The sequence below is a fragment of the Chlorocebus sabaeus genome, chromosome 10, assembly GCF_047675955.1.
Source record: "Chlorocebus sabaeus isolate Y175 chromosome 10, mChlSab1.0.hap1, whole genome shotgun sequence".
Lineage (NCBI taxonomy): Eukaryota > Metazoa > Chordata > Mammalia > Primates > Cercopithecidae > Chlorocebus > Chlorocebus sabaeus.
This window is the reverse complement of record NC_132913.1, coordinates 53,051,548-53,077,226: the sequence shown is the minus strand read 5'-3', so window position 1 is coordinate 53,077,226 and position 25,679 is coordinate 53,051,548. Positions and strand designations below refer to the sequence as shown.

General features: G+C 34.6%; 1 protein-coding gene across 3 annotated transcripts in view; it reads left to right on the top strand.

Annotated features, from left to right (window-relative positions):
* Positions 1-22,586, top strand: part of GALNT3 (polypeptide N-acetylgalactosaminyltransferase 3) — a 50,960-nt gene extending 28,374 nt beyond the window's left edge. For all 3 annotated transcript variants that reach the window (XM_007965220.3, XM_073019776.1, XM_007965222.3), the window contains 9 exons: positions 875-1,047; positions 3,882-4,031; positions 6,347-6,581; positions 7,058-7,175; positions 8,668-8,868; positions 10,935-11,066; positions 11,271-11,372; positions 16,143-16,295; positions 17,118-22,586. In XM_007965220.3, the coding sequence (XP_007963411.1) occupies positions 875-1,047; positions 3,882-4,031; positions 6,347-6,581; positions 7,058-7,175; positions 8,668-8,868; positions 10,935-11,066; positions 11,271-11,372; positions 16,143-16,295; positions 17,118-17,240 (1,387 nt within the window). In that variant the 3' untranslated portion in view covers positions 17,241-22,586. The remainder of the gene's footprint in view (positions 1-874; positions 1,048-3,881; positions 4,032-6,346; positions 6,582-7,057; positions 7,176-8,667; positions 8,869-10,934; positions 11,067-11,270; positions 11,373-16,142; positions 16,296-17,117) is intronic.
* Positions 22,587-25,679: the final 3,093 nt, after the last annotated feature.

The window sequence follows — 25,679 nt, the reverse complement described above, 5'->3', positions numbered from 1 at the left end:
TTTTTTCCCTTTTGATTCTGTATGCAGATTAAGTAAATTGATTCAATAAGCCTAGGAAATAAGAAACCTATAGTACATACTTAGGTAAATACGTAATTAAAGATGATCTTTATAAAAATGATTTAATAGGCTAGGCACAGTGGCTCACGCCTGTAATCCCAGCACTTTGGGAGGCCGAGGCGGGCAGATCACAAGGTCAGGAGATTGAAACCATCCTGGCTAACATGATAAAACCCCATCTCTACTAAAAATACAAAAAATTAATTGGGCATGGTAGTGGGCGCCTGTAGTCCCAGCTACTCAGGAGGCTGAGGCAGGAGAATTGCGTGAACCTGGGAGGTGAAGCTTGCAGTGAGCTGAGATCACACCACTGCACTCCAGCCTGGGCAATAGAGCAAAGCTCCGTCAAAAAAAAAAAAAATAAATAAATAAATTTAATAAGGTGGTACAATTTTTAAAGTTGCAAATATGAAAAATGGATGATTTCTGCATGAAATAAGAAAAATTTGGTTTTTATTTGAGCAATTATAAGGATTTGTCATTTTTACATGCTGTCTCATCGTAGGTTATTTTCATTATTTAAGATGTTATTTGTATTTTAAGTTATATTGTTGAGAATGCTATAATAACGTGTTGTAATTCTTGACATGTTGCCATCTCTGTTGGTGGACATCATCTCTGGGTGAGTGATTTGCTTGTAAAAAATTTGTTTTGATTTATTTACATTTTATATAGCATTGAGATTATATTACATAGAAGAAAACTATCATTTTTCAGTGATAAATATTCAATAATGATAATGTTAGCAATGGTATAGCTGTGAAATAAAATAATAAAATTTATAACTGTTTTCTACTTCTTTGACTTCTTCTAGATGTATTGAACAAAAATTTAAGCGTTGCCCTCCCCTGCCCACCACCAGTGTCATAATAGTTTTTCATAATGAAGCGTGGTCCACGTTGCTTAGAACTGTCCACAGTGTGCTCTATTCTTCACCTGCAATACTGCTGAAGGAAATCATTCTGGTGGATGATGCTAGTGTAGATGGTAAGAAAGCACATGCAAATTAAATTGTTTCCCACATCCATATGGTGGTATCCCAAGTCTACTTGATTATATGGTGCTCTCTCTATGCCATCTCAGAGCTTGAATATAATAGTTTGGATAGTGGGTATGCTGAATGAAATTAGAATCCAAGGATGGACATATTCAAATATTTTCAAATGCAGAAATGTATGAAACACCGTTATTCATAACTGTATAGTCCTCAATGCGAGACTGTTATTGTAAGACATAGAAGTTAAGACCACAGACTTGAGCCTTTGAGTCAGGCTGCCTTGATTTGAATCCCAGCTCTTTTCCTAACCAACTATATGACTTGGGCAAGTTACTAAACCTCTCTGCCGTGATTTATCAGTAAAATGGGAATAATGCCATATTTCATCAAATGTATTATATGTCATTAATTTATAAATTACTAGAGAAAACCCACAGCTAATTAAACTTAGCATGCCATTGATTATAAGAAATTGATAAGAAGAATCCAATTATGTAGCTTAAAATTGAGGAAATACAGAACTGGTATATAACTTCTAGAGTTATTTTAAAGTCTAAATGAGTTAATATAAATAATATATCAATAAATAATATAAATGAATAGTTAAAAATCACTAAAGAGTCACCGTGTTCTATTTTATTTCATTGTTCTTAAATATTCCAATATTACTCACCAGGTTAGCCAAATTCTTTAGTACATTTACACTTAAAATTGGAAGTCAAATACTAAATTACACATTTTAAATTGGAATCACAAGGTGAATTTAACAAATACTCTAACTTGTAAATTTTCAAACATCACAAGTATTTTAAATATTGTATCAAACAGATACATATTATTTCAATGATTACAAAATTTATTCCTTAATAAATCCAAGTTTGGAATCAGATTCCTGAAGGTCAGATGTCTCATTTTATCCTTCCAGCAATGTCTTGTGATGGTAAGTCCTACTATCCTCATCTTAAATAAACTGAGATGCAGAAAAGGTAAAATTCCTTGCCCAAGATCACACAGCTAAAAGTAATTGTGCTACAAAGTGAAATCAGGGCATCTGATTTCATGTAGCTTTCTGTTCTCAACCTCCCAAATAAAGGATGTGCATGGAAGCTAAATTTAGGGTGCAGATATAAATTTACAGGAAGTTCCTGTGTTATGGGTAAGTTAAAAGTTTTTTTTTTTAAACAAATTCCAACAGTGAGAAGGTATATTGAAGGAATCTGTAGTAACTCCATTTAAAATAATTCTAATCAAGAATGTTGAAATTTTTACAAGTCTCTTAAAACAGAAAATGTTTATGATTATGTATTTAAGATGAGTTAAAATTCTGCTCGTCTTTCTGAGAATTATATCCGAGGTAGTTAAAAGCTTAATCTGAGAATTATTTTGAGGTAGTTAGAAGGTGTTCAAAAGTTAATCTATCACTCTGAGACAACAGTGTTTAGATAGATTTATTTTTCCACAAGGGTTGTTCCTGCACTTACCTCTCTTATGAATGTTTAAGCTTTAAATAAGCAGCTCTCTTAACTGAACTACTGGAGAATTGAAAAAAAGGTTATATTATCACAGATAAAGTCAAAGTCATCTGCATTTGCTTCTAAAATCTAGCAGAAGAAAACTTTTACCCCAGGATATTTATTGATTTTCTTAACATTCCCAAATCTTTTTGAGGCTATGTTTTGGGCCCATGAAGGCTGCTTGAAGAACTGCATTTTGTACTCAATAAGAAATCAAAAATGTAATTGTGAAAAGCAGGCTTAAGAAGTTGTTTCAGAATACGAACAGCTCGGCGCAGTGGCTCAACCTGTAATCCGAGCATTTTGGGAGGCTGAGGCCTGCAGATAGCTTGAGTTCAGGAGTTCCAGACCAGCCTGGGCAACATGATGAAACCCCGTCTCCAAAAAAAAAAAAAGAAAAGAAAAATTAGCTGGGCGTGTTGGCACATGCCTGTGGTCCCAGCTACTTGGGAAGCTGAGGAGAACTGCTTGCGGCCCAGAGGCAGAGGTTGCAGTGAGTTGTGCCACTGCACTCCACCCTGGACGACAGAGCACGACCTTGTCTCAAAACAAAACCAAACAAACAAAAAACAACACTTGATTGACGTTTGTTAATAACTTTTTAAAAACCTATTATCTCAATTTTTGCTTATTACAAACCTTATCCAATTTGGGATATTGAATATCTTAAAGTATATACCCAATACTAAAATTTGCCTGGTTCATATTTTACTAAATAAAACTCTGTCAGGAGACTCCAAAGCTTTCGCAAATTTTTCTGCTGATTCTGTGTAGGAGTCGTCCCAAAATGCTATAACCGTGGACTTTCTGACTTGTCTCAACATTTTGATCTTAAATTATTTCGATCCTTAGTTAAATATGAGAGGTCTTTTGATATTTGACATTTTTCTTTAAGATTTCTAGATTTAAATACTAACGTCAAAGCATTGAATATCTTTTTGACCAAATTCCATATCTTTCACTCTGACAGTCAGTCTTCTCAGACCTCTAAATGAGCCTTCTGAACAGCTAGGGTTGACTCCATTTGAAGGTTTTCACTTCCCTCCCAACACATTATATTTATTGATAGGAAGTGTACAGAATAAGTATGTGTTACAGTGTTATGTGTTACAGTAGTGATCATTTGCATAGCTAGCCTTTTTCCCCAGTAACGAGTTAAAGATAAAATTTTCATTTTACTGGAAGGACACATGCAACTGTTAAGATTATGAATTTGGAAGGATCATTACTCTGTGGTTTCATTAGCTTTCATAAGCTATATATGAAAATAAATTTAGAAAGAATTAATCCTGATTTGTTTTTCCTTACAGAGTACTTACATGATAAACTAGATGAATATGTAAAACAATTTTCTATAGTAAAAATAGTCAGACAAAGAGAAAGAAAAGGTCTGATCACTGCTCGGTTGCTAGGAGCAACAGTCGCAACAGCTGAAACGCTCACATTTTTAGATGCTCACTGTAAGTATATATGTATGGATATGGTTGTAACATTTTCCTTCCCTCTGTCTCTAATTTAAAAGGTAAGGAAGGCTTTTCTTTTCTAAATGCCTAATTGAATTTTCTTTAACAGCGTTTTCAACTGGTGATTATAGCAATGACAGCCCAAGCAGATAACAGCTCAGCGGAGAAAATTCCTTTCACTTATGCAGAATTCTTACCTCGTTTGTGTTTAAGTTTCCTCAACTTTAATGTTCTCCAGTTACTAGCTGTTCCAGCCAGTTATCCATGCCTCATTTTTTTTTTCATGTTTCTTTTCTGTTTAAAAAAAAAAAAAAAGTTGTTTTTTTTTCTCTGTTGTTTTTTTTGATTCTCACATTTTGAGTGAAAGCTTATTTACTATTTAAATGTGGCGGGGCACAGTGGCTCATGCCTGTAATCCTAGCACTTTGGGAGGCCGCAGTGGGTGAATCACTTGAGGTCAGGAGTTCATGACGAGCCTCGCCAGTAAGGTAAAACTCTATCTCTACTAAAAATACAAAAATTAGCCAGGCATGGTGACGTGTGCCTATAATTCCAGCTCTTAAGGAGACTGAGGAATGGGAATCACTTGAACCTGGGAGGCAGAGGTTGCACTGAGCTGAGATTGTGCCACTGCTCTCTAGCCTGAGCGGCAGAGTGACACTCCATTTCAAAATGAATGAATGAATGAATGAATGAATGTAATCCACCCTATCATTAAACTTTGTCCTAGTACTGCTGCTTTTTTATATTTTAGTTTTTTTTTTTTTTTAAATTTGCAGACTCCTTGGCATAAAAAGGAGTCTGCGAATTTTCAAAAACACCCACAAAAACATGTTTATATATATAGTTTTTATGCCAGGTTAGGGGTGCCCCATCCCATCTTCTTTGGTATCCCTTACATAAACACTGTCAATTTTTGTTTGACTTTGTTGCTGTTGGTTTTTCTTTGTCCTTTAATTTTTTTCAGAGTCAAATTTTTTAAAGTATTTAGAAAGCATTTTTAGAGTCAATGTGTCATATGCATGCTAGTTATTACTAAAATGTCATTTAGTCCCTTGAGCTTTGAGTTTAGTGGGCTATACTCTATGAATGTCTAGCTTTGAATTGGCCAGTGCTTAGGTTATGTTTCACCCAATTACTGGTTTTGAGCACACACTGATTATTACAGAAGGGCTTTTGCATGTGCTTGGGTTGCTTAGAGCCATCACATTCAGTTCTCTTTTAATACCAGACATTTAGAAAATGAAGAGAAGACTAAAGGTAATCCTAGAGAGGTGTTTTAAAAAGGAAAATACCATCCTCTGGTATTTCTTCTCCTTGTTCAAAATTACAGTAAGATCATACTGGACATTCTTACCCACTACCCACTGGGTGAATGTGTCTGATGGTCTTCCTGGACCATGACTGCCAAATACTGCTTTGTGGGGAGCCCAGAATAGGACAGCACTTCATTGGCTGAACTTGCTGTGTGTTATCTAAAACAACCTGGCCTGTGAGCAGGGCCCAGACCTATCTCAGCATGAAATTCCTTGGCCCTCCCTTTATATTAGGTCTGGGGCAGCTTTGAATGGTCCTTCTTCTCTAGTTGCTAAAATCGGAATTTATACTGACTCCTTATTTTCTCCTAAGACCCAGTCAGATAAATGAAAATTTCAATTACTGTGCCTTACTCAGGGAGACACAAGTTTAAATAAATCAGAACACGTTTAGGGCCAGGTGACGTGGAACAGCAAAAAGCTACCTTTGATTCATAGGTCATTTTAACACATCATCTAAACTTTAAGTACACTAATGTTATTTTGCATCTTTTGTAGAAGAAAGAAGGTCATCATCTGTAGGGGAATTTTTCTAACTGTACTGAATCTTGTTTCACCTTTTTCATCCTACCTTAATCTCATCACAAGAAACCTTTAAGAAATCTCACCTTCTGGGGATCAATTGTACAATGTGGTGATTGTAATTCATAGTAATGTAGTGTCTACTCAAAAATTGCGAAGAGTAGATCTTAAATGTTCTTAACCACCCACTCCATAAGCCAATAAGGTGATGGATATGTTAATTAGCTTGATTGTAATAATCATTTTACAATGTATACATATATAAACACTATGATACACACTGTAAATAAGTAGAATTTTTATTTTGTCTGTTATATCTCAATAAATCTGAGGGAGAAAGAAGTCTCCATTATATACATGTTCAAAACACAAATTGACTCTGTTATTCTCATTTCTCTGTAAATTTTCACCTAAATAACTAAATAACAAACTTCATTGTTTTTATTGAATTAGTTAAAATTCTGTTCCCTCCAGGTGAGTGTTTCTATGGTTGGTTAGAACCTCTGTTGGCCAGAATAGCTGAGAACTACACAGCTGTCGTGAGTCCAGATATTGCATCCATAGATCTGAACACATTTGAATTCAACAAACCTTCTCCTTATGGAAGTAACCATAACCGTGGAAATTTTGACTGGAGTCTTTCATTTGGCTGGGAGTCACTTCCTGATCATGAGAAGCAAAGAAGGAAAGATGAAACCTACCCAATTAAGTAAGATGATTGCTCTCAGAGTTTTATATTTACACCCTGTACCATACATTGAATACGTACACACTGTTTGCTTTATAGCGATTGCCTCTGAGGTAATTGATAAAGAACACACATATTCTATATAAAGAGAATCTAAAAGTCATTCATTTGTGTACTCACTTACACATAATGTTGCTGAGTAAGAGGTAGCAGTAAGTGAGCTCTTATGTCCTCCTCATCAATCATTACTTAAAAATCTTAAAGCATGATTAGGAGAAGACATTTAAGTTTGTTCCAATGGGAGCAGACACGAGGTACTCCCCCCGACCCCAAAAATCTTGACTTTGAAGATAGCATTTCTAGTTTTTATTAATCTGAATAAAAGCTTTGAAAATGTGATATGGCTTTAATTTTTTAAATTTGATTCAGTTCTTAAAATATGCTGTTTTATCTTGTTTAGTTTTTATAACAAAATTTGACAATGGATTATTTTTCAGAACACCCACTTTTGCAGGAGGACTTTTTTCCATATCAAAAGAATATTTTGAGTATATTGGAAGTTACGATGAAGAAATGGAAATCTGGGGAGGTGAAAATATAGAAATGTCTTTCAGAGTAAGTTTATGGGAATTAAATATTGCAGATATATTAAACAATGAAATATATTGTGTTCTAATTGGCTGGTACAGATGATTACAGATGTGCGCACTCTACTTTTTGTGCTTTCTAAAACTTAATTGCTGGAAATTTTGGAATAAGAATATTTTCTTTTAATATGTAACTTAATATATTTGTTCATTGTTGCCAATGTAACAAGAGGAATCAGTTAAACTCCTGTGTCCAGGCAATAACACCAATTAATGCACTTGTAGCTACTGAATTCCAGCCAAGATAAATATAATTAAATCTAGTGCTTCAGGAAATGAGTTGATCATCAAGGGAGTTAGAATGGAAAAACATCTATGAATAATTTTAAAGGACATTGGACTTAACTGTTTGGATTGAATGAGCTGGATTTTTTTCTATACATAAGTTAATATAAAAAAAGGCTTTGGATAGACTCCGTATGTATCTTATGTATTTGATTTCATGAGTTTCATTTTCTGCAGTAACTTTATCATTCATTTTTCATCTCTTAGGCTGGAATGTAGTGGAAAAAGAACTGAACTAGGAGTTAGAAGATTTAAATTTTGGCTCTGGCTCCATCACATACTGGCAGTGATGATCTCAGCCAAGTTTGAACTGCTTATGGCGGGGTCTTGTTTATTTATTTCAGTATTTCCAACCCCTAGCACATGTTGGGTCACAAGCACAGTTTGTTGAATTGAACATATCACTGAGTCTTCTCATTTGTTCAAGAAAGAAAGGAGAGAAAGAGATTGTAATCACTTGCTCTACTACTAGCACGTAGTATTAAATATGACTTATTTTCTGATTCTTTGCTTGGTAACTATGGCAGAGTCAATTATTAAGATATTTAAGTGAAAAGGCATTGATTTCATGATTTGCCATTTTATTTAACATTAATGCAAATCAGGGTTTTTTTGACATTTTATCTCTAAATTGGCATGAATTTTTAAATAATCATCCACTACTTTGCAATTTCAATAGAATGGTCATTGGTAAAAATAGCCATCTGGAATTGTTTTCTTGGTTACAAAATTGAATATACAAGAGGTAAATAGGGTCTGAGTCCACTTCTACCCAAGCTTAGAAGAGAAACTCTAGTTTAAGTGAAGTGACTATGTTAGTAGTTCAGACGAAGTCAAATGCGTAAGAGCCTTTAGTTTTCTGTGCATATTAGAGAACTTACATAATTATTTGCGAAAACAAAAGCCTGGAATTCATTTTTATGAAAAATCTGAAATCACCATTTTGTTAACTTACTGAAAATGCACTTCTGTTGTCTTTAGTGTCTATGCCATTTAATGAAATAATTCCTTACATTTAAGAACTTAAGTTGAAATGGCAGGGGACAGAGACTATTTGTAATATTGTAATCTCTTCTTTAATTTTGTTTTTCATAATGTCTTAAAGGTGAACTTAAAAGCAACAATTTGATTTTTCTAAAATACTGTAAATTTAAACAAATATCATTAATTATCAGGTATGGCAATGTGGTGGGCAGTTGGAGATTATGCCTTGCTCTGTTGTTGGACATGTTTTTCGCAGCAAAAGCCCTCATAGCTTTCCAAAAGGCACTCAGGTGATTGCTAGAAACCAAGTTCGCCTTGCAGAAGTCTGGATGGATGAATACAAGGAAATATTTTATAGGAGAAATACAGATGCAGCAAAAATTGTTAAACAAGTAAGTTAAAGCTAAGTAGTTAAACTGCAATAAAACCTATAACAAGTTCACATGTCCTTTTGCTTCAATTCATCTCAAGTACAAAACATCAAAAAATTTGAAAGTAGATTTTTAATTTTAACTCTTAAAGTACATAACTTAGGAATCCGAGTTTCCATTTTTAAGAAAAAAGCTAAATAAACTGCTTTTTAAAAATCAGGAATTCTACTTGATGTTTTTAATATGAAAGATATTTATTTTCTTTTTTTTCTTTTTCTTTTTTTTTTTTTTTTTTTACTCAAAGAAAATTAAGTGGAACTGTTTTTACTGGTTTTAGGAGATATAACACCTAAATAAAAACACCTAAATAAAGGTTCTAAGTGACTTTTTGCACTGGAGATATAGTGTCTTAATGTGACGTGAGAATAAACCAGGAGTGCCAAGCCGTTTTTTTTTTTTTTTTTTTTTCAAGCTCTAGTTTCACTACTTACTGGAGATGTTACTTTGGCAAAGCCTTTGAGAATGTAAAATAGGGAAGACACTTCATAGAGTGGCTGCAAGGTGGCTGGACATGGAGTGCATGCTTAACATGTTTCTTTTCTCTCCTTCTGTGTTTTAAGAGATGAAATACACATCCTGCCTCTCTCCCAGAGTAGCTGTGAAATAAGAAAGTGATAAGTGCTAACAAATATATGGTACTCTTGTTATTAACCTACCATAAATAGATTCTGTTCTGCAGAATCATGAAACTTAATATGTGCTAACAAATATATGGTACTCTTGTTATTAACCTGCCATAAGTAGATTCTTTTCGGCAGAATCATGAAACTTAATATATTAGAAGTAAGTTCCAACAGTCTTACTAATACTAGATATGGTAAATTAACTAGATAGTTTAAGACCATGCTTCAGTGAATAGTACTCGTCTCTTTATAGGAAATAGTGCTAATTTGCAGGGCGAGGGAAGGTAGAGTATTTATTGGGAGTCAAAGGTATCAATATTTTGGCTGTTGTGGTAAAGAACGATTTGGTTACCTCTTTCGCCTTTTCTTTGGTCTCCAGTATCTCCCTGTTAGGATGCAAATTCAGAGCACTATTGAGTTAGATTGCTATCTTTTTACCCAAGGCCGTGAAGACAAAGTGATAGCACTTGGCTAAGCAGGCAAGTGGGCACTAAATGAAGCTAATGCTCTGCTTGTCCCCCACAAAGGGGCACACGAGTTAGCAAATACCTGTTTGTTACCACAGGACACATAGATCTACATGGTAAATGTAATAAGCTAGCCAGAAGTCCTAAAGACTCATACTTTTTGCTGAAATGCCTGGGTTCAAGACATCGAAGTTGGCATAAGGAAATATTTTCTTTAGTTGAACTGATAAGATGGAGTATTTACTTTTGCATACATTTAGATATTACATGTACTTTTTCTCTAATATTTTGCCTGTAGGTTAGATACCTTGAAGTTTAATAATAGTTTTTTTTAAATTATTTTCTTAGTCCCTTAAAATAAAGGAAAATAAAATTCATTTAACTTGAAAATTGCCTTTTTATACTAAAGGTTCAGTTGGGGATATTGTTAAGAACAAGCAACATCCTGAAACTAGAAAAGTTACTCCCAGTGGGTTATTTCTTGCTGGTGGTTTTCTGTGATCTCGATGAAGAAGAGATAGAAGTTGCATTGTGTATTGGCACAGTTTGTCTTTACCTGATTTCTCACACCTCACTTTGCAGATCACTTTTAGGTATAAAGTTGGGACCAATTTTGGATGCGCCTACCACCATTACTTTGCCCACAACATTTTACTAGAAATTTTTGTCTTGTAGGGAATGTTTGTGGCACAAATGAAGAATAAAATAGCATCATTTTAGTATTTTAATCAGCACTGAAGTGGTCTTGACTGTCTTTTAAAGCCAGAAATGAACAGGCAGACATACTTTTTACTTGAATGAATGATAACGGCTGTTGAATCCATGAATAGCATGGATTTTTAAAAATACCTAAATAGAAACACAAATAGTAGTATTTTAAGTACTTTCTCAATGTTGTTTTAATTAAGCATTCCCTTCATTTCTCATCTTTCTACAGAAAGCATTTGGTGATCTTTCAAAAAGATTTGAAATAAAACACCGCCTTCAGTGTAAAAATTTTACATGGTATCTGAACAATATTTATCCAGAGGTGTATGTGCCAGACCTTAATCCTGTTATATCTGGATATGTGAGTATTTTCCTGTTCCTTTTTTACTTAATATACTCCTTGCCACCTACCTTTATGGTTCTAAGAAAATTGCTGAAATACTTTCTGGTTTATTGCTTTTGAGATTTTACATTATAATAATTAACATTACTTTCTAAGTTATTTTAAAAATATATAAACCACATGGATTAAAAAACTTTTCATAACTTGAAAATTTTCCTTTAGATTAAAAGCGTTGGTCAGCCTCTATGTCTGGATGTTGGAGAAAACAATCAAGGAGGCAAACCGTTAATTATGTATACATGTCATGGACTTGGGGGAAACCAGGTGAGCACTCACTGCATTAAAAATCCTTCACTTGTAAAGCATTTACCAGCACAAGTGAGATGTTGCCTATATTTCAGACGTCCCAAAGCAGCCTTATACTTGGGTAAGCTGGTGTGTGAAATGTTTTTGGACTGAGTTTGGCAATTGATATTGATGAGTATTTTTTTGGTTTTTATTCTGGCTCTGAAAACAATTTGAGTAGCTTAACCATTCTAAGAAAAAAAAAAAAAAAAAAGGCTGGGCAGAGTGGCTCACGCCTGTAATCCCAGCAGTTTGGGAGGCTGAGATGGGTGGATCACTTGAGGTCAGGAGTTCAAGACCAGCCTGGAGAATATGATGAAACCTCATCTCTACTAAAAGTACAAAAATTAGCCGGGTGTGGTGGTGTATGCCTGTGTTCCCAGCTACTCAGGAGGCTGAGGCTGGAGAATTGCTTGAACCACGGAGGTGGAGGTTGCAGTGAGCCGAGATCACACAATTGCATACCAGCCTGGGTGACAGAGTGAGACTCTGTCTCAAAAACAAACACACACACAAACCAAAAAAAAAAAAAAAAGAAGAAAAATGAAAATGAGAAAATAATAGAAAAAGCCATTTGAATTTTTTTTTTTAAAAGAAACTTCTATTTAGCTCTTTGATGCTTCGACTTTTGCATGACTATTGGCATGGTAATTTTGCAAGTTTACACATAAAGGCCACATATAACTGGATTGAATCACAAATTACTTCAAGTGTTAATAACAAAATAGAGCATTATAAATTAATTTTGTGGGCTGCAATATTATTTCAATATGTTCCTCCTTCTCCCACAAAAGAGGACTATTCTCCTTGATTAGTGACATCCCTGCTTTACTACCTTTTGACGATTTTACTGATTAAGATTCAAATGTCAAATATTACTATTTAACGTGCCTATGGGTAGAGGACATGTTACATACAAAGTTTCTGTTTTTTTAAGCTTCCTTTCCTTACCTTTTGCAAATTAACTCCTGGAAAGATTAGACTATTTCTCTCATTTGTTCATTCAACAAATTAATTGAGTGAGCCCTGCATGCCAGATACTCTGAGGAGTTCAAGCTATTTAGACTCTAACTCCTTTAGGAAATCGGTAAACCAGCAGTTCCTGAGGATAAAGCATTCAGAGTGTTCTCGGGGTATAGAAAAGGGCATCTGAATGAGAGTGGGTGCCACACATTTTCCTGAGAAAGATGACATTTGAAAACATTAAAAAAAAAAAAAAAAAAAAAGTAGGTAGGAGCTAGTGAGGTGGCTGTTGGGAATGGCAACAGAATAAGAAGAGTGTGAAGGAAAGTGAACTGAAGAGAAGAGCCTGGAGTATCTCTTATGGGCATTGCAGTTATTTCGATGTAGAGTCCAAGATGTGTGTGGAGGAGTTTTGCAATTATTAATATCCATGATGTCCTATTTTAATGGGATGAAACTTTGAGATGTCAGTTTTAGGAAGAAAGAACCAGTTTATCTCCTGGTCCATCCTCTTCTGTATTTCTTCCTACCCATTAGGCTCAGCTTAATCTAGTTCTAATCCTTATTCACCTAAACCAATCTTTCTACTGAGGGCAGACGATACAGATGCCCAGAAACCAGAGCTGGTGAACTGGATCTATTGCTGGATGGTTAAGGTGTAATTCTGAAATAGGATGGAGATATATATGGACACATATAGACATACATGCATCTATACCTATATCTACATACATATATCTGTACATATATGTGTATGTGCATAAATCTATATGCATCTTTTTAAGAATGTTCTTACCCTTCATATATTAGAAGAAAAATAGTTACATAAATAATTGCATTCTATGGAAATAACACTGATCTATGCTTGTAAAAATTAAGATTTTGAGCAAAAGGAAATATCTCTGCATTTGTAAAAATCTTATCACTAAATGCAAATCCTTATAAATTTCTCTTAGGCTTCTTCTAGCATTACATTTATTTCATCTTAAAAGCTGAGGATATATTGTACACATTGCTTTTTTCCATTTTTCTGTTATTGTCATAAAGATAATAACAGCTTCATGATAGCTCTGTATCAAAAATATGTTTACATTTTAAATAGAATATAGCTATCTTTTAGAAATTGGGGGATGGGAAAAATTCACATATTCTTTCAATAAATATTTGTTTAGAACCTATAAAGTAGCTTGTAATGACTGTTACCGTAGTGAAAAGACAAAGCTCCTGATCTTGTGGAGCTTATGTTCCACAGGAACAAAGAAAAAAATATGTAGTATTGGGCATGAAGAAAAATATAGCAGGTAAGAGAATAGTGTGTTTTGGGGTGGAGTGGTTATTTTAAGAGGTGAAGGAAGACCTTTTTGGAAAAGCGACCTTAGAGTGGAGGCCTGAATACTTTGAGAGAGTGTTCCAGGAAAAGATGCTTATCTTGGAGGAAGGATTTCCAAGGGTGGAGGCCCAGAGGCAGATACATGGAGAAAGCAGACAGCCAGTGTGCCTAGAACAGAGTGGTCTAGCAAAGAGGAGTAGGAAGTGAGGTCAGGGACATTGATAAGGACCTGATCATCTAGGGCTTAACAGGCCCCATTAAGAAACTTGGACTTAATTCTGAGTTTGACAGAAATGGCTGAAGAGTTTTGAACAGGAGAGTAAATATTATCTGGTATACATATTAAATAGAAAAATTTGGCTTTTGTTACCCTAACACAGCTATTGATTTTATTTTGGTTCATTTCCTTGACATTTTATTTTTAATCAAGCATTGCACTTAAACCGTTTTGTAAATTTCAGTTCCCTGAGTGCTAAAATTTCATGACATTATATAACTTGATCATTTTTCATGTTTCCTTTTACTTTTGATCAGATAATGTCTTTATAGCATAAAACTTCATTGTAACACTTTTCATGTATGCCAAGTAAAAATAAATATTTTGGTTATGTGACTAAGTTGGCCAATATTACTAGAGCAATGCAGTTTGAGTCATTATAACTTGATTATGTTTACTGCTTTGCCTCTTCCACTTTCTCTACTCGTTCTAAGTAATGGGCCTCTCCAACATTCTTAGCTATTCAATTATGTGCTCTTTTTTGTTACCAAAGTACTTTCAATATTTTCAATTTTTTATCATTTTTGTTTTAATGACTTTTTAATAATAGGTAAAATACTTGACAGCCTTTGTTACCATCTTTGAGATCTTAAGGCTTCTCTTTCTTAGCCAAGTATAGCTAGAATGCTATTTTCATCATCTAAACCCATTTTCTTCCAGTGTTTCCATCTGAAGAACTACTAGTTATAAAAATGACTGATGTTTTGCTTGTGGGCGGAGATAAATTAAGCATGAGACTAAGAGTAGGGAAACTCAAGATATGTGGCTCTGTGAATTCAGCAAATGTTTGTAGAAGTGCCTGCTCTAATATACATAAGGAGTTTAACACAGTGTCTGCCTCGCATGTAATAAGGACTTAACAAATATTAATGCTCTTACTAATTATTTCATTATTGAAAATCAATTATGTTAACTTATTTTATCTTTATAATGTCAATATTATGAAATATTGGATTTGTAATGGGTTTTATGACTCGATAAATTACCTGACTTCAGTCTATGGGGAAGCCAGCTCTATATACCACACACAATTCTAATACAGTGCTAGAAAAGTTATGTCTGATGTACTATGGGAACCTTGAAAAGAGTGTAATTTTGTGCAGCAGGGCAAAATCAGGCAAAGCCAAAGAAGGAAGGTAATATTTGAGTTGGCTCTTGAAGGATTAAAAAGGAGTTAGCCAGACAGAAAAGGGTCAAAAATATATTCCAGGCAGAGGACATACTGTAAAGCAAAATCTTAGAATTATAGATACACATGTTCTGATTGGTGGAATTGTGTGAAAGAAACATAATATATAACTGGGGCAATGGTTGATGCAAGATCAAAAATGATAGATTTCATGTACCGATTAAGGAGTGTGGACTTTATCTCAGCAACAGTAGTGATTCACTTAAGCAAGGGCAGTCAGGGATCAAACCAATGCTATAAAAGACTATCTGGCAGCAGATTGGATTGCTGGATGATAGGAACAGAAACTGGAGGTAGCTCTAGGTGTTTCAGTAAAATTCTGAGAGTCTGAGTAACAGAAGTGAATACACGGAAGTAAGAATGGATGGGATGTTAACATCTGAGAGAAATAGTACAGCTAAGGGACGAATTATTTGGATATGTGGAGAAAGAGAAGCGTCAATAGTAACAATAGCTAAAATGTATGAAAACTCACCATGTGCCAGTCATTGTTCTAAGTGTATGATACATATTAACCCACTTATCTTCATAACCCTATGGGGTAGGAACTAGTAAATTATCCATTTTCAAGTGAGAAAACTGAGGCATGGTGAACACCCTGAAGTCCCTAGTTTAGTGAAAACACCTTTAATTGAGATGAAGAAGAGCAATGGAACACTTGTGGGAGAGAGGCAATTAAAGTGCTTGTTAGCTCTTCATTCCCTTTTCTGAGGAATGGCTGGGGTAGTCCCGATTCTCCTTGATAACTTCCAACTTGTGGTATGGGAGGAAGACAGTACCTTCTTAATGAAGTAACCAACTGTTGATGAAGGAAGGCTATTGTATCGTCTATCATAAAAACTCAGCGTATGTTTCTGATAACTATTTTTATTGTATTATTTTGTTGAAATAGAAATGACTTCATTATTTAATGAGGTGCTGATTTATTTATTTATTTTGCAACTGAGCACATGGGTTGCTTTTGTCAATAACAGTGTATTCCTTCCATAGTACTTTGAATACTCTGCTCAACATGAAATCCGGCACAATATCCAGAAGGAATTATGTCTTCATGCTGCCCAAGGTCTCGTTCAGCTGAAGGCATGTACCTACAAAGGTCACAAGACAGTTGTCACTGGAGAGCAGATATGGGAGATCCAGAAGGTACCTCAGTGCAATTAATTCATCTCTTGAACTGTTTTTCTTAGCTCTACTTGCTTACCTGGGAAAATGAGTGGAACATGGTACATTAATATTATCTATCAGAATTTCTCTCTTTATTAACTTTGTTGTTATGTGTTTCTACCCATGTGATAAGAGAATATATCTATGAATTAAGTACTCTTAGTAACAAAAAATTAAGTTGCTTGGTTGAACCATGATATATGCAGATGAGCACTTCTGTGAATTATTATTAGTCACTTGCTTTTTACTATTTAGGGTTTCTTACAATGCTTTTGGCAACAGTCATATTTTTTTTTCTGGCAGAGAGAGGAAAAATTATTATATCTTCTCGCTTGAAGAGATTAATTTTTTTCTACCCTGTTTTAGCACTTTTTCATGAACCTAGAATTGAGAGAATACAAAACAGGTCTATTCTGTTTTTAAACATGTTTAAGGCTTAGCTGTATCGTAGCAATTCTTACCCGAACATTGTTTTGTGCAATAACACTGGCTTTTATGATTTACAATGTTTTTAGGAGTTTGTCACTTACAAATATATCAAGGGAATACTTCTTGTTTGAAAATGTGATTCAAACCTTGTTCTGTCTGCCTCTCTTCATTATGTGATACCTTACTAATTGAACAGTAGTAGCTTAAAAAGGTGGCATTTTCACTAGAAGTCAAAAAGAGTTTATCAGACATGGCTCACCTTAGAAAGATTTACTATTAGGTTTGCTTCAGTGAAGCCATAAAATCTTTTTCATATTTATCACTTAACTATGAGTCTTGAAATTTAATGTCTGTTGTTTCCTTTTATTCTAGGATCAACTTCTATACAATCCATTCTTAAAAATGTGCCTTTCAGCAAATGGAGAGCATCCAAGTTTAGTGTCATGCAACCCATCAGATCCACTCCAAAAATGGATATTTAGCCAAAATGATTAAGTGTTCCTTAAAATTAAGTTGAAAAAGGAGACATTCTTTCTCATAAAACTGTGACTAGGCATACACTGTAGGTTTTGAAAATTATGCAAAAGCAGCTAAATGTAACTTATTCCAAGTGCATTTTTCTTATTTATATCTTAAAATATCTATGTAGCACTACTACAGAAATTCTGCAAGTTTCTGTTTCAAAGCACAGTAACTAGTAATACCAAAGACTATTTCAAAATGTCCAGATGTAGGGGAAGAGATGTTTACAGTATGATGAAAATAATTTTCGAAGTAAAGTGATGTTTGTGTGTTTTGTACACTTAGGGATATCTATAGCTACATTCACACACTCACAATTTAAAATACTTCCCCTAGTTTTTTGGGGGGATAGGAAGAAAGATTTGTTACTATATTTTTTTAACTATATAGAAATAGATCAATGAAGGTCAGCATTGGCCTCTGTGTACAAACCAAGAGCTTTTACAGATCCAGAATTTATTATTTTAAAATGCAGGTGAATTTTTTTTTGCCTTTGGTTTACTTGTCTGTTAAATGTTTCTTTAAACATGAAACTGAATAAGGAGAGGAGTATTTTTAACACTTAAATTTCTTGGAAATTTTTAAAACATTTTTTAGTCTGCAACCCACTCCACTTGAAGCACTTAAGTCTTCCTTAAATGACTTTTCTTAAGTAACGATACTGTGTGTTTTCCCAAAGCACTTTTAAAAACACTTCTATAAATTACTATCTGTTGAAAAGGTGTCCTTTTCCTTTCTGCTAGTGTTTTTTTTTCTTACCAAAATTCACTAATCTTGAATGTTTGTAATATTAAATTTCAAATGCAGAATACTTGACTCATTTAAAGCTAAATTTTGTTACTGATTTAATTATAATTGTAATGGATTTTTTACTTTGTAATGGATTCTTTTCATCAAAAAGCCTTATTTTTTATCTATATGGAAAACACAATAAAAAGTCCTCAACACTATTGTAATTATTTGATTAAGTGTTTTTCCTCTTTTGGGTAAAATCTATAATTGATAATAGGTGGGGGAAAATGAATTTTGTATGCTGAATTTCTAAGCACCTATCACTTGTAAAGCCATCAGATATTTCTTGAGGCACAAAAAATGACGAATAGCAAAATTTCTGTGTTCAATATTTAGAAAATTTTGTGTTAATTTCTGATACTTTTCCTTGAGCATCTGATAGATGACTTTTTTTTAAAAAAATTGATGCTTGCTTAGGAGATTTAATACTTTTGTTTGTTTGTTTTGGTCATTTTATATTTAGATCTACTGTATTCTTGTTCCAGAAGTAAAGTATGATTGGTTTCATATTTTAAATCTGGCAGAGCCTCAGCTGTACAAAAAAGAGCATATGTTGGTTATTGACCCCATCTTCTCATTGTTTGTTTTTAGGTTTGAATTTGTATTAAAAAGCCTGCATTCCGAGCTGGACATGGTGGCTCAGCCTCTAATCCCAGCACTTTGTTAGAAAAGGTGGGAGGATCATTTCAGCTCAGGAGTTCCAGACCAGCCTGGGCAACATAGCAAAATCTCATCTCTACAAAACATAAAATTAAAAAAATGAAATTAAAAATAAAATTAGATAGGTGTGATGGCACATATCTGTAATTCCAGCTATACAGGAAGGTGAGGCAGAAGCATTGCTTGAGCTTGGGAGATTGAGGCTACAGTTAGCTATGATTACACCACTGCATTTCAGTTTGTGTGACTGAGCAAGACTCTTTCAAAAAAAAAAACACAAAGCCTACATTCTCCAATTGATTATTTCAACTAACGTGTATTATATGCCTAATTTTCTACAAGAAGTTGTATTAGTCCGTTTTCACACTGCTGTTAAAGACATACCTGAGACTGGGTAATTTATAAAGAAAAATGGGTTCGATGGACTCACAGGTCCGTGTGGCTGGGGAGGCTTCACAATCATGGCAGAAGGTGAAAGGCATGTCTTACATGTTGGGAGACAAGACAGAATGGGAACCAAGTGAAAGGGATTTTCCCTTATAAAACCATCAGGTCTCGTGAGACTTACTCACTATCACAAGAACAGTGTGGTGGAAACCACCCCCATTATTCAATTATCTACTACTGGACCCCTCTCACAACATGTGGGAATTATGGGAGCTACAATTCAAGATGACATTTGGGTGGGAACACAGCCAAACCATATCAGAAGTGCTGGTAGGCAGAGTAAGACTTGTTATTGCTTTTGAGCTATGTCTCATGGGTCAGAAAGAAAGGCAAATAATTTTAAAGTAGATAGTACCAGTAGGCATGAATATCCATGAGCATATATTTCTCTTAGAGCTTATATCTCTAAACACAAAATTATTTCTCAAATATATTTTATAAATGAACTTAAGAATATTTTTTAAAAAACCAAAGTGAGTGCCCTGCATGGATCACTCATATGTTGTCATATCATGATCCAACTGAAATCTACTTAGATTAGGTTGATATTATTATGGGAAAGTCCTTTTTACCTGATTTGGCAGCCTCAGGCTATTGCTCAAGTTTCATACAAATCATGTCATTAAGGACTGGACCTTTAGGGTAGGCAGTGCCTTTTAAAAGTCTGAGTTTTGGAACAATGATAACGGGGAGTTATTTATGGAGCCTGGCTGCCATCCACCTGAGACTTAACTGCACTCATGTGTGAAATTGTGGAATTCTTGCTCAATTTAAAGCTGCCATGGCAAATGGTCTGGCTGCTACAGAAGACCTGGCATGCTGCCTTCATTCCAGAGGACCAAGTCCTAAGAACTCTAGGTTGGTAAGCTGCACTGCCAAATCCACTAGGGTTAACCTGATGGGCAAGTCCACTGAAATCTGAGAGGGGATCACACAGTTAACTATAGGAGAAAATAAGTAACACACTAAAATTGCCCATTACTATAACCAATGATGATGGATTTTTTTAAGCCCCTATATTACCAGAGACTAGTCTTGGACAATTTAGTTAAGTACTTTATATACCATCAAAATATAAGTGCAAAGAGGACAAGTTTGACTTTATAAGAAAGGCTAGATAAAAGTCAAATCATTTTTAAAATGCTGTTATGTATAGATGAGAATTTTAAAAGATAGGGAAAACAAAAATCTAGGAAGATTCTGTACTGATTGCTTCACAATTCACTTTAAAGACAGCAGAAATAAATATCTTTAGACAATGCATTTTTAGTATGCTTTGTGCAGGAAAGATGTTTGCAGAACTCTCAGAAACCAGTTCATACTCCAATAAAAGGCCTTGACTCTACAATAGAATATCTGTGACGGAATTAATGTACATACAAATGTAGCGGAGTGTGTGTGTGTGTGTATTTGAAATTAAAATATTTGACATCTTTTTTATGAATTTATATTTTAATTACCTTTCCCCAATTATCAACCTACCCAATCTTCCCTTTTGCAATCCTACAGTCCTACCTTCTCCATATCACCAGCCCAGCTGCTAAAGAGATTCCTCCTGCACACATAGTCCCTCTTGCTCTCCAGGCTTCCACAATATCTAGGAAATTTTTTGTGTATGTTTTAGGGATTTTATTAGGCACCAGGCACTAATAATATACAAAATAGTCCCTATCTGAAGGCAGAGAAAGTTATAGTTTAGTAATGTGCTCATCAATGTGGTCTCATAATGATGTTTTAAAGAGAAATAGTCCCATGATGAATTCAACATATTCACCTTCTGGTGAGTCCACTGACAAGAGCTAGAGGAGAAAACAGGCATCCCATATTTTAGAGGTAAATAATTAAAGTAATGCTTCTTAAACCTTATTGTACACACAATAGTAAGATTCTGATTGATTAAGAATCAATCAGATTGAGTAAGATTCTGATTGATTAAGCCTGGGGTAGAGCTTGTAATTTTGTATTTCTGACAAGCTTTCAAGTGATACCAAAGCAGCTGGCCCTGGTACCACACTTTGAATGGAAAGGATACCCAGTGAACTAATGCCCAGGGTTCTCTGAGACTACCATGATGACTTTGACCATGCTTGACATCCATAATTACTTCGAGTACCACTAGAAGCCAATGCCTCTCTATCAACCATTATCATAATTATTCTTCCCTGGTAGCTCCTACATCCTTTGTATATCTCTAAGTTGATAAATCCCCCACATTCTGATTACCTTCTACTCGGCAAACAACTTTGATTAGAAAACTCTTTTATATCAGCAATTTTGTCTCTGAAAATTCTGCGTATTTTCTTGCCCTAACTGAAACTGGACATTAATTAAGGATACATCTTCCAATTCTAGTGAGGGTTATTGTTTTTTGTTTTTGTTTTCTATCATTCCTCTTGTACTTCAAGGCTAGGATTTGGGATAGGTGTGTCCTTCAAAAATGCCTCAGCTTATTTGAAGCCATGTCATGTGGATATATTATGCCCTGCCCCTTCGTGGTACTGTCAACCATTAATCTATAGGTCATTTATCTTAATTCATTCCCTACATTAATTGAATACTTTAGTTCCTGTTGGTCTTTCTTTCTTTATACCTCTACTTGTATCACCCTATGGGTGACTTCATTATCGGTGCAGATAACTCCATTCTGAGCTCTCAGTATTTGACCCACATTTCCTTCCCTCAACCACACATTCGCTAGTCATCACTAGAAACCATATCTTCTCTAACATCTTGATCACCTTAACCTCTCTGACTACCACCTCCTTTCCTAGCTCATTTATGCTAGTTCTTGCTCTCTAGAAATTTTTTAATATCTCTTCAGGACTTCTAAACAATTGATTTTGCTACTTGTTCGCTATCATTCTCCTCTAGTCTATACTTTCATTCTTATCCAGAATGGTTTTAATATTTCATCATTGTAACAACCCTTTTTCACTGTCAATTCATGTGTCTGTTTTCCATCGTGCTTACCTAGAAAATCCCAAACCCTGGATAAACCAAAATATTTGCAACCACTACTTCTGCATCCAAACAATTGTCATGCTGGGCACATTCACCATCTTTCTGGGGATATCCTGTTTCCTCTCTCTCTTTCATATGTTAGATCTCCTGTTTTGTGTATACTATAACTTCCTCTTTCTTGGTTAACTTTCTCATTTTGGAGGAGTACATTACACAGTAATGTTCTGGGGAACGGTTTAGGATGCATACAGTGTTTGAGACCTTTATATCCAAAATACCTGTGTTCTACCCTCATAATTAGAAGGTTAGCTGAGTATAGATTTCTTGGATGGAATTTCTTTTTTCAGTATTTTAAAAGTTTTTTTTGTTTGTTTGTTTCTTTTTTTCTAAATTTCAGTATTGAAAACTCCAATCTATTTTTGATTCTTGATTCTTTGTTAGTATTTTATTATTTTCACTCCAAATACTTATAGATATCCTATTTGCCCCAATGTGTTAAATTTCACTGTAAGTCTTATATTACAGTATACTTTACTGTGCTCTTTAAATACTCATGTATTTAAATTATGAAAATCTTTTCCAAATATTTATTAATTTTATCCTTTGTAGTCTCAATTTCTTTCTGGGAATCTTATTATATCAGACCCTTAACATATTGATTCTCTAGTCTATATAGGAGGGAAGCTTTTCTGACCTATATTTCATCTCTTTGCATACTCCAGGATGTATTCTTAATGTACTCCTTTAAGCCTTCTGTTGAGTTTTTCTTTTCTGTCATTTGTAATTTCCAAGAGCACATTCTTGTTCTCTGAATTTTTCTTCTATACCACTATTATTTTGTGAATGTGATTTTTTTCTTTTGTCTTTCTGAGATTATCAATAAAAATATTAATGGTAGTTCTTTTTTTAAAGGTTTCATCTACTTGCATAGTCTATTTCCTCCAAGCTGCTTTTTCCCCCCTATTTACTCTCTGCATTTCATAACAGATGCTTTCCTCTAATGTCTGGTGATTTATAATTGTTTACATTGAACAGAGGATTGAATACGTACTGAAAGCTCTTTGGTCTGAGGAGGGCTTATTGACTATAGTCTTTCCTGTAGGCTGACCCAACTGCAGCCATTGTGCTGGAAAACAAAATGACAAGTTAGATCCCCAGAGAAAAATCTTCCAATCACCCTGGAAGGTGTAAACCCGAGTATCATTGGGCGAAGAGGACTGGGGATACATTTTCAACATAAGATTCTTGTCCTCAACTGTGCTGGTAGCCCCTGTTCTACAGATACTCTATTTTATCCTATCCAGTGAATGAATGTCTAAGCTTCCATTTGAGTGTGGGAGAGGAATGAGGAGTCTAACTGATTCGTAAATGGAATGTCAACTCCTCTTCGTCCCCAACTGTATCTTTCTTATTTTTGGAGGCTCCTGGTTCCACTAGTTCTTGATTCTTTCTGTGGTTCTGTAGTATGAAATGCATTACTACCCTGCTTTCTCCAATGATAGCTTTGGACTAACTACTAATTAATTTGCTTTCCAGGCTTCAAAACGGTGTTGTCATTAAATTTCTCCTACTCTTCTCCCCATGGATATATATTTTTTTCCTGTATCTTTACTGTCATTTTAATGGGATTTTGGAAGAGAGCAGAAGAAAATGAGATAGAATCTGATATTCTTGACAAGAAATCCCCATTAATTCTTCCATGACTTCCAATATATCTTCTGCCACAAACAACTTGCAAGTTGCTACATTCAATACCCCTTTTCCTGCCGTCATTTACTTAATCTGTGCAGCATTTGAAACAATTGATTGTGCTACCACTTCTGAAATTTCTGAAACTCTTTCCCCTCTGGGATTCTATGACACCACAAGCTTCTATCTTCACCTCTGCTTCAAACTATCATTCAATCTCACATGGACTAAAATGATGTCTTAACTAATTGCTCTATTTTGGGGTCATTCCTCTAGTTGATTTTTTCACAGCAACTTAACTTTTTAAATAAGAAACAACATTGCTCCTCTGCTTTGTAACCTTTCAATGGCTCTCAAATTGTTCTTGGAGTAAAATTCTTGCTTCTGGTTATAGCCTGCAAGGACCTATATGACCCACTCCTTGCCAATTTCTCCTGCCTCATCTAGGACCACCTTATCTGTGCCAAGTGTGCTTCAGACAGAGTAGTTGCCTCCTGGATTTGTCTTATGTATCAAACTGATTCTTGCTTTAGAGACTACGTTTTCTTTGTCTGGATGTCCCTAGTAACAGTATCTTTTACATGTTTCTGTTCTCTGCTCAAATAAAACACTCTGAGAAGAGACCATCTTCTTCTATAAAGTAACCCAATCGCTACTGAATCACCATGTTTATTTCCTTGTTACATTTACCACTACCTGAAATTTTATGTGTGAACTTATCTTTTGTCTCCATAAATGTCATCTTCACAAAAGCAAGATAAGAAATGAAATCCATATCATGTTCAAATTTAGGTAACTTCAGTATATCCTCAAAATAAAACAACACTATTTTTCAAGGATGTTTACAATAAACACAGAATTGGTGCCAGTGAGGATGGGCCATGAGCATAGGAATGGAGGATGAAGAGAAAAATATGGGCAAAAATAAAAAAGGACAAAAAAGACAGATTTTTCTTAGACTGATGAAGAGCAACAACAAAAATTCTTGATAGGAAAAGTTTTCTGAGAGGATGCATTATTTCTTCAAAAGATATGTTACAGAAAATGTAGGTTTATTTACAATATCCTATAGTACAAGAATAATGGAACCAAGAAATAGAGGTACTAGTTCGCGTAGCACACAATATATCTGTGAAACTCATTACTCAAAAGAGTTTATGTAAGTGGAAATTTTGAATAGACTCAACAAAATTGATCACAAATTCACAATCAATAAGAAAAAATAGAATGTATAGCATGTCCCCATATTTTCAGAGTCACATAGAAGAGAGCATCTTCCTAAACATATCCCTTTGATACTACATCAGTCACAGCATGTTCCCTTGAATGTTAGTTATTAGAGTATTTGCTTTTATTTAATATTATCATAATTTTATGATATTCCTTTAGAATCTCAGCTAATCATTGTGTAAAGTATTATGGGAGAAATCTATTTTTTTTCCAGTGGATCTTTTGAAAATTTATCTCCTTTAAAACATGATGTTAACTGTGAAAAATACTTTTCTTTGAAAGCACAGGTGGAATTCATGGTGTCAAAAAAGTTATATTTAAGTATGTATTTTTAAAAAGAAGACCAAAAGCTTCTACTTGTTTGTAAAATCCTTGTTAACTAGGTGGAGCATTATTTCTGTTATTCTGTGTTAGAGTGCATTTATTATTTTATTTTTCCATCAGAGTCAGTATTGCCAGCAATAGAAATTAACTCTGGATGATTTAAGTGGAAAAGAAGTTTGTTGAAAGGATATTGAGTAGTTCACAGAGTCATTTGGAACACTAGAGAAAAGGCTTAAAAAATGGGCAGGGAGGATAAAACAAAGCGCGTAGCTTTGAAGCTAAAATTATGCTGCAGAACTTGACTGGTGA